General features: G+C 42.1%; 1 protein-coding gene across 5 annotated transcripts in view; it reads right to left on the reverse strand.

The window, feature by feature from the left end:
- The window catches only part of FRMD5 (FERM domain containing 5), a 337264-nt gene extending 327426 nt beyond the window's left edge, over positions 1-9838 (reverse strand). For 4 of the 5 annotated variants that reach the window (XM_023514298.1, XM_023514296.1, XM_023514297.1 and 1 more), the window contains exon 1: positions 9498-9838. In XM_023514298.1, the coding sequence (XP_023370066.1) occupies positions 9498-9599 (102 nt within the window). In that variant the 5' untranslated portion in view covers positions 9600-9838. The remainder of the gene's footprint in view (positions 1-9497) is intronic. The other variant, XM_023514295.1, reaches the window with a different exon arrangement.
- Between the last annotated feature and the right edge of the window lie 2042 nt (positions 9839-11880).

Consider the following 11880-nt stretch of genomic DNA (forward strand, 5'->3'; position numbering starts at 1 on the left):
ACAGCTCACAGCAACCTCCAACTCCTGGGCTCAAGCGAGTCTCCTGCCTCAGCCTCCCAAGTAGCTGGGACCACAGGCGCATGCCAAAACGCCTGGCTATTTTTTGGTTGTAGCCATTGTTTGGCAGGCCCTGGCTGGATTCGAACCTGCCACGTTAGGTGTATGTGGCTGGCGCCTTAGCCACTTGAGCCACAGGCACCGAGCCAGAATTTGAGATTCATTCATCCCTTCTCCTTCACCTTTTCTGTCCAATTAAGATTTGTCTCTTTTACCACTAAACATCTCTGTAACCCAGTAGTATTCCCAAACCTCAGCACACATAGAAATCACTTGGAAGGCTTATTAAAACAGACTGCTAAACTCCATCCACTGAGTTTCTGATGTGCTAAGTCTGGAGTGGGGCCAAGAATATGCATTTCTAACAAGCACCCAGATGATACTGATGATGCCCGCTCAGGTGCTATGCCTTAAGAACCACGGCTGCAACCAATCCCCTACTCTATTTTCCATGCTTTTAACAGGGTTCACAATTTCTAAAGAAGAAAAAGTCCCTGAGTTGAAACATAGTAAGATGATTCAAATGAGACGTGAGAATAGTTTGGTCCTGAGCTTTCCCCTGGTGGGCAGTGGCTGGTGTGTGAAGCTTTGAAATGATCTTCAACACACAGAAATGAGTCCTACAGCATTTCTGGAGTGGTCCGAAGTACCTCTAAAGATGAATCAGCAGATGAGGTCATGGTAATTCAAGGAGTCAGAAGTAGAGGAGGGGGAAATGAAAGCTATAATCACTGTCAAAGGGGTGTTTTCTGTAGACATGTGAATAGAGCTATTGTACACAAACTCAGTGGTTGCCAAGCATGTGGCCCAATTATTTTGCCTTTACGAGCATGGCACGGAAGGATCTCTTCAGAGAACTTTATTCACACAAGTTTGTGTTTTGTCTGATGGCAGCATGCAAAAGCCCGGAGAATTTGAACCTAAGGGGCTTTACAATTTCTTGTCTTCCAAATCTAGGACATGATATAAGAAAGCTGGAAAGAGCACAGAAGTTATGTTATCCTTAATCACTGTATTATTATACAGCGATTGCAACTGATGAAAGACCAATAAAGAAGCCTATCTTGGTCAAAATATTGACAAAAATAATGAGAATCACACAGTGGCTTTGGAAGGCAAGAGGTTTATAATTTAAATTTTTCTGAGAAGGAAATTTCTCCAGAGCAGGGGTCCTCAAACTTTTTAAACAGGGGGCCAGTGCACTGTCCCTCAGACCATTGGAGGGCGGGACTGTGGGCCCCAGGACAAATCAGCTGCTAAGCAGGACAGGCGGCAGCAATAAAAACACCCAGCAGGCTGGATAAACGTCCTGGGCAGGCCGCATGTGGCCCGCGGGCTGTAGTTTGAGGACCTTTGACTTAGACCCTCTACTCTCCCTGGTCTCTCTTTGGCTCTATTCATATTTAAAATGTTTATGAATGTCTCTTTGGATGGTGGGCTCGTTGGCCATGGGTAGGGGTTTCCTGGTGTCTGCTTGGCACCTGTTGCATGCCCTGCTGCTGACCAAGAGGAACTAGCAGTCCCCTATGTTGCCTCTGCATAACTGTTGGTATACACAGTTTCCTTGGATCCACAGCAGGAAAGCACTGCAGGCCTCAGCCAAGCTTTGAAGAGCAGTTTCTGATGTCAACCTGATGCCACTGCTTGGAACTGACCTATCTGAGGTCAGGGGGAACTTGGATGGAGTCACCCCAACCTCTAATTAGTTTCTTCCCAAGCTTCTGATCATGGCAGCACCATAGTGGAGTTTTAAGATGACCATGAGCATGTTGTCCTTGAATAAATAAGGAGAGCTCTGGAAGCTCAGCCAGGGGCAATGATCCTTCACAGATTCTGCACTAACCTCATGGCCAAATGCCTAAAGTTTGGATTCTACTCCCATGAGAACTTGGCTGTGATGCCTACACGATGGTTTCTACTACTGACCTTTAAGCTGTGACCAGTGGAAAGCCATGCCCTTTCTCCCTGGTTGTTGAGCATTTTGTGTCACAAAGGATGTACTTCAGCTGGTGCTGAGCAGACTCTAGGAACTTCTTTCCTGCATTAACCTGTGTGATAGCTGTAGTCAAAGCAGAGAAAAAAATCACCTAGAAATTTATGGGCACTTATGTGTCAAGTAGATAGCTTTCACTTTATCTTGTACAACTATCAGGTTTTATCTGAAGAAGTTCAATAAAACAATTTAAAGCAAAAATAAATGTTTATAAACGTTCAAAGAGTTGGGCAGCACCTGTGGCTCATTGAGTAGGGTGCCAGTTCCATATACAGAGGTTGGTGGGTTCAAACCCGGCCCCTGCCAAACAGCAACAAAAAATAGCCAGGTGATGTGGCAGGCACTTATAGTCCCAGCTACTCAGGAGGCTGAGGCAAAAGAATCGCCTAGGCCCAGGAGTTGGAGGTTGCTGTGAGCTGCGTGACACCATAGCACTCTACCAAGGGCGATAAAGTGAGACTATCTCTACCAAAAAAAAAAAAAAAGTTCAAAGAGTTGTATTGGTCACCAAGGTCTAGAGCAGTGGTTCTCAACCTGTGGGTCACCACTCACAGGAACTGTATTAAAGGGCCGTGGCATTAGGAAGGTTGAGAACCTAGAGAATCTTAAAAGAATGGAAGACTTCCTTCAATTGCTAAGACAGACATGACTCTGTTTTGCTCTCTTAGGGGAAATACCACTCACTGTGCAACATAGGAATGGAGAGAGTACCCTTAGCTGCATAAAAAAAAATATTCAAGGTCAAGGCCAGAAATCCCCTCCTTCCCCCCGCCCCCAGGAGAACAGCACTTGCCACCCTCAGCAAAAAACGGGTGAGAAACAGCAGCTATAAGGTTGCTGCCAATCTTCCATAATATTCTCATCTGCACTTTAAGCCTTGGCTAGGTGCACCTGAGGGAATAACAACCCACAAGAGGTTGCTCCATGAAACAGGGTCTTCAGAGTCAGAACATTACCGACGAGAATATCAAAGATAAATTCAGCTTAAAATAGATATAACTAGAAGCCAGCTGAGAAGCACAGTTCACTTCCTCTTGGGTCAAGAAGTTAGAAAATGAGGCTAGGAGGAGGTCTGCATCCTGTTTTATGCAATACTGATAGGGGAAAAAGGGTGAAGGAGATTTCTGTGGCTACCATGATCCCTATACTCAAAATTCTAATTCTGGAAGACTTCTAATGCTCCATAAAGCCCCACACTACACACTGTTCATTTGATCTAAGGCCTCTAAACCTGCAGAGATGGGAGTGGGGGGAAGCCTGAAAGACTTGAAATCCTAAGAGACAAACCAAAAAGTCATAGGAGCTATGAAGACTGGGGCTCCACTAATTCAACAAAGGATAATTTCAGAAAGTTATCAGGGACTTCAAAGGCTCCATAAATACCACATTTGCATACTGTACTTCTTACCAAGAAGAGGGATTGCAGCAAAATGGTTTGTAATGGGATGTGTTGAAACTATAAAAAGGCTTATGTAATTGTTAGAAAATGTTTACTGTTTTCAGGAATAAGAAATTTTAAAGTGTTTTAGTTAACACAGCAATCATTTAACAATCAAATTAACATATTTATTGAACTACAACTATGTAAGGCACTGAACTAGATACTATAATTCTTAAGGTTCATCTTACAACTTTCTCTTACTCCATTCTTCATACATTCTAAAGTATAATCTACCATAAAAATAAAATTTTTAAAGTAATCTCAAATACTTTAATGCAGAAATTTATCATTAGTAAATCTCTCCTAAAACTAGTACCTTGCTTCCTCTTATTTGGGGTTATACATTTTCTTGCCTGCTCATATATCACTCCAAATATATAACCAAAAAAATGACTATTTTTTGTTTTCAGGTTGTGACTGTGATTTTGCTTTCACAAATACCTTTTTTTAAAAATGTGTTATATTAACGATAGAACAGACATAATAACTGAGTCTCTAGGCAATGTAACAGAGGACTCAAAAGCCACACGCTCTTTTATTGAGCACTATGTTGAATTGCCTCCCCTAGCATATTCATTCCAAGCATTTAATAGAATGCAAATTCATACAAATACCCATGAGTAAAATCTGCTGTGGTGAATGCTTCTAGATTTCTCTTGGATGCCTTGACACTTCCTTAAACGGCACTATTTCGAAAAGAAAAAGAATGAGAGCACAATTTTGTATCTAGAATTTACCTTCTATATTAAAAAGGTTGCTTTGTGGGCGGCGCCTGTGGCTCAGTGGATAGGGCACCAGCCCCATATACTGAGGTGATGGGTTTGAATTCGGCCTGGGCCAAACTACAGCAGAAAAATAGCCAGGCGTTGTGGTCGGTGCCTGTAGTCTCAGCTACTCAGGAGGCTGAGGCAAGAGAATTGCCTAAGCCCAGGAGTTGGAGGTTGCTATGAGCTGTGATGCACTCTACCCAGGGCGATAAAATGAGACTCCCATCTCTACCAAAAAAAAAAAAAAAGGCTGCTTTGCATTAGTTTCATACAATAACTATTTAATATAGAAATGAGAAACAATACTTTTAGGATCCTAGAAGGCTAATTTTGGAACTACTCAGTTTCAAGAGTTAAGAGTTTAATTGACAGGCTACAGTAACAGATCCTCAAACAGCATAATTACCTGTTAAAATTTTTTTAAAAATCAATATTCATGAAAATAAAACAGCTTTGTGTTTTTTCCCCTGTGAATATAATTATCCTAATTCTCTAACAACATCCTTTTTGCATTAATGAAATCAAGGACTGCGCTCACCAAATATGAAACAGAAGTTCTTAGAAAGACAAATCACAGCCTAGGCAACCAATGCCCCTGTAAATCCAAAGACTTGGTACAACAGAAGGGAAGTATATGTAAGCTCTTGAATATAAAAGAAGACTTCTAATAAAGAATAAAGTTCTTCCATCCTGGGATTTTACAATTTCACTGAGACGAATCAGAAATCATTTCAAGGAGACTTAAGGCTTAAACTGACTTATTTTTTAAAAAAAACAGTAAAACATTTCCTAATTCTACTTTTTATTTGAATAAAAGCACAATGTATAGCATATTAATCTGTTTAGATGTACTTTATTATTCATAATATTTCCAAGTTATTGTCTTTTTGCTGTGAAAGAAGTTAATATTCCCATTATATAGATGAGAAAATTAAGGCACAAGGTGGTTAACTGACTTGGAGAGTCAGAATGCAGAGAGGAAACAAAGGTGGGATGAAGAGACAAAAAGACCAGTGTCAAAATGGAGTATGGGCACCTAGTAACTTTTAGCAAGTTGGCCTCCTGGACCTGTTCTTTTCATCTGTAAAATAGGTAAATAGGTATAACACCACCTACCTTTCAAATGTTTGAAGTAAGGCTTAAGCAAAGTACTTAACAGAATGTTTAGTTCATAGCCATTCAACTCACATAGTCAACTTTCTTAACAACCCACAATCCTATTTTATTTCACCCAGTACAGTGGATATATAACCAGTGCATAATGCTATTGGGAAGTAAATAAGATACTGCATATAGTGTGCTTGGCAAATACAAGGTTCAATATATTTATTCTCTCCCTCCATCCTTTACCCTACAGTTACTAAATGGTTGAGCAACAATCAAATCCAAATATTCATTCCACTATGGAACTGTTTCAGCACACACATTTTATTTATGGTAGGATCTTACTCAACCACAAAATTTAAACTATCTGATTAATCAGTTATTTTAATGTGTCCCCAGTAAAATCAAATTCATTTCTAGAGTAAATTCACCTTTCAGTAATCACACAAAGGGTAATTAATATTTCTGACATGCAAATATGTATTTTTTCAGTACATATTTCGACTGGAAATTCTGCAATATATATTCTTAATAATTGACAAACTACTATAACCTGAGAAATAGTTAAAAATTTATTCTTTAGATGCTAGGCACAGCTGTACCCTATAGTCCCAGCCACTCAGAAGCTGAGACAGGAGGATCACCTGAGCTAAGAAGTTTGCGTCCACTCTGAGCAACATAGCAAGACCTTTGTCTTTAAAAAAAATAAATTCCTTAGGTCATTATACGTGTAAGCATCTAAATGACTTCATTCAGTATACTAAGTTCAAAGATATTAGATAAGGAAAATGAAAAATGTTCATTTTTCACTTTCCCTATGTTCTCCCAGATAAAATAACGAAAGTGACAAATGTGGTAAATATATAAGTAAAACAAATGAGTGAAAAATAGATGAGTGGACCATATCTGCATTTATGAGGCAATGACCTTCAAAACTGGCACTGAAGAACAGTGTTCTTCACGGGAGAGCAATTACACTACAACCCTCCCATGTATACTTTTATTTCTCAGGGTCTACAACTATATTTGCATATCAGAAAGAATGAAAGAACAGTCTGTAACTGTGGTAACCTTCATTGAGAAAATATAAGCATTTTCATTACCCTAATATCACATCTTAAATGTCAGATCAGTATAATAGCTGCATTATGAAAGGACAGACCAATATTTTGACAGAATTTCCTACAACTGAAATTTACCAAATGTAGCCATCATAACTCCAACCCAGTAATACATTTCTGATTCTGCAATACCCTAGATGGTCTTTGATTATCTCAAGAGACACTAAAATCTTTCTAAAATAGATAACCTTACTGAAACAAAAATACAGCATACAACACTTTAAGGAAAAGGAGTTCAAATTATGACCAAAAAATTTTAAAATACATAGTATACAGTACTGCAAACGCCTAAAATGTTGGGAATACTGCTTAACCTAGTAAGAAGCTCGGATCCTTTCTATACTGATTCAAAAGCTCTGTGCCCAGGGTTTGACAAATGAGCACAGGCACATATATACACACAGAAATGTAAAAGGGAAAAACTTCTTAAGGTCAATTTCTAAATACTCAAAAGCTAAATGCAAAAAAAAAAAAAGTCAATTTCATAGAAAATACTGTCTTTTTTCTACATTTCCTCACATGGGTAAAAACAAAAGCCATTCACAATAGTAGTGCCAAAGAATGACAACATCACATATACTTTAGAATTCCTCTGTTTTTCAAATTCCATACAAGAATCACAACGCACAATCACTAACATGGTTAGATAATGGACACTTACTACAGTGTGGCCATATTACACTCACCTAAATTTTTTTAAAGTGGCCTAGATTTTCTCATAACATTGAATTGCAATAATGTAAAATAAGAGCAGTAGGAAATAAAATACAACCACAGCAGGATATAGCAAGCACAAATCCAGTAAGTCCTCTTTAAATTAAAAATATTCTTTTATCAATAGTAATAAAAACTACCCACAGTTCTGACACCAACTAACCAACCTCAAACCTTCCACTAACTGGGGAAAAATAACTGGATGCCTTATTGTGTGATACCTTAAAACCACAAGGTTATCAATCATTTCTAGCAGAATGGTGATGTGAATTGTGTTTTTTTATTATTATTTTTCCAAAGTCTCAACAAATAGCAATATTTATAAATAAAAATAGAAGATAATTTCAAAAAACAGATCATGCCAAATCTTATAGACAACAGAAAAAGAAATAACTTCAAAATCATTCTACTTCATCTGGATATACCTGATATTAAAATTGGAAAAAATATATTATAAAGAGGGAAATTACAAACATATTTTACTTGTAAATGAGGATGCAATATCCCAAACAACATATTAACAAGTTGAATTAAAAATTATGTTTCATTTGTACTTTATACCTTGGCAAAAGTGAATGATCTGCCCCTTAAATTTTTATTTCACCACATACCCCAAAGTATTCTTGGGACTCATGAAGTTTAAATCTCACACTGCTCTTTATATGCTATTGTGTAAATGCTTTAAATTTTAAAACAAAACGATAAAGACTTTTTAAAAGCTCTTGACAATGCATTCACATAGTAAAGATGACAATTCAATGTTTTCTCCTATCCCACCAAAACAAAAAGCAAAAAATTGTACATGGCACAATGATACAATAGAAACAAAAAGTAGTATGCTACTCGTTCAGTAGGGACAGAATACACAGCATCTCTCCATCATATTCAACTACAAAAACCCTTTCACTTGATGACTAGCATCTGTATAACTGCTTAGTCTGTATTTAAGTGGCCTTAAAAAAGAGATCTTATGTTCTTTCTCTACCCTCATGGATCTTTGGCAGGAGTCAGCACTTAACGCCCAGAGCTGGTCTGGGGGGTGGGGGGGGGTGGAGAAAAGAGAAAGTGGAGAGAAGGCTGAACTGAGCACCGAGTCAGCAGAGAGCAGCTGCTCTCATACACTACCGAGAACACTACGCTATTTTCCGCTATTAAGCACTGTCAGCAAAAATAAATAAATAAGGGGGCGGGGGCAGGGAGACACTGAGGAGGGGAGGGGACTCGGGCAGACGGTTTTTGTCTGTCACATCTGAGCCTAGAAGCCTCCTCTGGTTTTAGGCTGCAAAGGCAAGGGATCAGGTGAGACCCCTCCGGGTCCAACTCTATTTACTTCTCCACAAAGAGCAATTTCGGGCGGTAAAACCGCAGGATCCTCCCAGCTCATGAACTAAACGCTGGAGCATTGTCAATGTTTTCAATCTCTGACTTTTTTATATAAAGGAGAGGGGGTTGTGACTGCATTCCCGGGAAAGACTACTATTCCTGACATGCCACACAGCAATAGTGAAGGAACATAAGCAAGAGGTTGTAAAAATCCCTTCAAAAATACCAGGTTCTGAAATAAATGCTGTGCAGCATTATCGTATTGTTGGCGTTTTGTAAGTCACCGATTCTTCTTGGCCACAGCCAGCCCCTAAATCTCTAGGACTTGTTGATAAATCATTATCTCACGCCCCCTAAAACTACCCTACACAATAAGCTTTGGGGATCGAAAGCGGGAGGGGGGCTAAATTTTTAAAGCCCAGAGGTCTGGGCTGCCTTCAATAGGCCACTCTGCCTGGGCTGCGCGTTCAGTTCTACCGTCTGAAAGCTCTGACTCACAAATGCTGGGGGGGAAATTATGACATAAACCATTATCCTTCCAACCAAAGAGAGATAAGAAACGCCAGACGTCCTTGCCCCTCTGGAGAGCCAAAGCCTGCGCCCCCCGACGGGGCGGCCAGGCTAGGAGCCTCCTGCCCTGCCCGCGGGAGCCCTCAGAAGGGGCTCCCCACCCGGGCGAGCCCGAGGAGCCAGGTCCGGGCGCCTTCATCCCCCTAGAGGGCAGGAGAGGAGTTGGGGGTGCGGGACGCGGGGACTCGTCCCGTGGAGGCGCGGAGCACCGGGGTCGGGTCCCAGGAAGGGGCTCTGGCGAAAGCGCCCCTGCACAGGGAGGTACGCTGCAGCCAGAAATGGACAAAGCACGACGCTGGAGCCTGGGCGACCCCTGGGTGAGGGCCGCCGGCCAAGTTGGCCCGACTCTGGGGAGAGGGGGGCGGGGGTCCCACCGGCGGGGCGGGGCGGGGCGGCGCTGCGCTGACCTGAATGGTGCAGGTGTACTCGCTGTCGTCCAGCAGCCGCACCGTGCAGCTGTACTCGCGCTCCAGGCTCCTGCTGCTGCCGCTCATCAACCTGCTCAGCATCTTCCCGCCCGCCCGCCCCCGAGAGCGACGCGGCGGTGCTGCGGACCCTGGACCAGGAGCCCCTCAGCCCGGCAGCTCCGCGCCGACCTCGGGCACCTGCACCATCACCCCGGCCCTTAGCTGTCGCTGCCTCCTGTTGGCCCGCTCCTCCTCCTTCTCCTCCTCCTCCTCAGCCACCACTGCCTCCCCCCAAGCCCAGAGCCAGCACCGGGCTCCGACGCCTCGATGCCCCACTGCCCGTGCCCAGCCCGTGGGGCGGGGCTCGGCCGTAGGAGGCCAATGGGGGTCAGCGCGGCGGAACCGAATGGCAGACGGAAAAGCCAATAGAAATAGGATACTGGGATGATGGGCGGTTTGGAGAAGCAATCACGGGAAAGCAGTCGGACCAAGCCAAGCCGGACCGGCCCTCTAGCGTCCCAAACTAGGGGCTCCTGGATGCTGTTTCCCCTCCCCCGGGCCAGGTGTGGGCACCCGGCTAGATTGATGTCTGCTGCGTGGAATATATTTGAGCTCTGTTTCAGGCACCAAATCCCGCAGCCTGCAACGCGGGGATTCCAATCCTCTTGTGAGCCAGGGAGAGGAGGCGACGGAGTACAAGATCACAATCCCTGCACCTGCAGAATGCGGGCACCCTTCACTACAGACCAGGCGGCTCCCCCCAACCAGTGCAGCACCCCAAGACTTCCCAGCGGTCCTCTGTACTCCAGCCCTCTTATTTGGGGGAACATCTGCTTTACAGGAGCTACTTAAGTAAAAGCTGCAGGACCGCACAGGTTCTTAAGCACCCCGATTTAACCCCTAAAAAACGCTGCTCTCTAACACCCTTCGCCTCCCTCCTTTTATTTTCAGAAGACAAAAGGAGATTGAGGCGTGCTCCTTCAGCTCCTTCAGCTGGTAGGAAACAGTAGGGAACAGAGGAAACGATGGATGGGACGGATGCTTTCCTTGCACCCTTAGAACTAGGATTATGTCTTCAGACTTCCTAAACAACACATCATAGTATGTCAGGAGGTATTCATCACAAAGAAAAAAATTGTCTCCTTTTCTTTGCCACCCCACCCCGAAAGACTTAAAGTTCTTTACTAAGACTTCATTAAGAAACATATTCTTCCTCAAAGAATTTTGATAGAAGGAAATGTTATAAAAGAATTATGTCAACACAGAACATAAAGCTGTAATAAACGTATTAATTTAAAATAATGAAATATGCATACTTTCCTATTTTTTTGTTTATAGACATGACACATAACAAAAATGAAACCCTATATTAACCTAGAAAAACATCCAGCCTTTAAAGTCTGCTTCTTCCCTGTGTCTTTGGATTCCAATATTTTCCCCCACTCTTTTTGCCCTGGGAGATCTCTCTCTTCCCCCCACCCCACCTTAGTAACCTTGATTGCTCTTCTTATTGGTTGCATTCTCCCTTATGTTATTTATAGCTTTAGGAGGAGATTCCTCTTTTCAGTGCAATTCTGTTGGAGTTAATTATGAGACTAGAACTAGAGTCAAGTGTTCCAGGCATAAAACCAGAGGTGAGCTCCTTTACTTTGTAACCCCAGCAGGTCGTCTGACGCCTGAAGCATAATAGGTATCCAATAAATGCTAAACTGAAGAAAATGGATCTGATAGATATTCTACAGCATTTAAATACCAGGGGAAGAAAATCTTTGAAGAAACTCAGAATTTCAGGAAGATCTAATATGCTAAAGTGATATTCTACAAAGTTCACCTTTGTTACGTAGCTGGAAGATTATGAAAGATTTCAAACAGGAAGAACTTCTTTTGAAGGCAAAAGTTGCTGTTTTTTATAGAATCTACAAGAACATGAAAAAAATGTCCAAGAAGGTAGAGGAAATCCATTAGGAAAGTGTCTTTAACAGGTTATGCAAATAAGCAGCTGTTCAAATAAAAAGGCAAAGCACCATGAATCCAGAAAAGCTCTAAGGAACTGAATGCAGTCTTTTGTCAAAGTGTGGCAGAAGGTAGATGAAATCAACAGGGATGAAACTGTACTATGCCAATGCAGTAAGTACCATCCCTGCTTAGCTAAGAAAACCATGTCTGCATAGATGCCCACCTTATTGAAAACAAGTTAGATATTCATCCATATTATGCATGATATCCAGAGAGAGCTTCAAATTCTCCCTTCCTCTCTAATGCCAAACACTTTGTGAGGAAAACAGAGGATGGAAAAATAATGAAAGAAAGCCAGGCTCAGCGCCTGTGGCTCAAGTGGCTAAGGTGCCAGCCACATACACCAAAGGTGGTGGGTTCAAATCCA

The sequence above is a fragment of the Otolemur garnettii genome, unplaced genomic scaffold (genome assembly GCF_000181295.1).
Source record: "Otolemur garnettii isolate 467f Iridium unplaced genomic scaffold, OtoGar3 scaffold00050, whole genome shotgun sequence".
NCBI classification, from domain to species: Eukaryota; Metazoa; Chordata; class Mammalia; order Primates; family Galagidae; genus Otolemur; species Otolemur garnettii.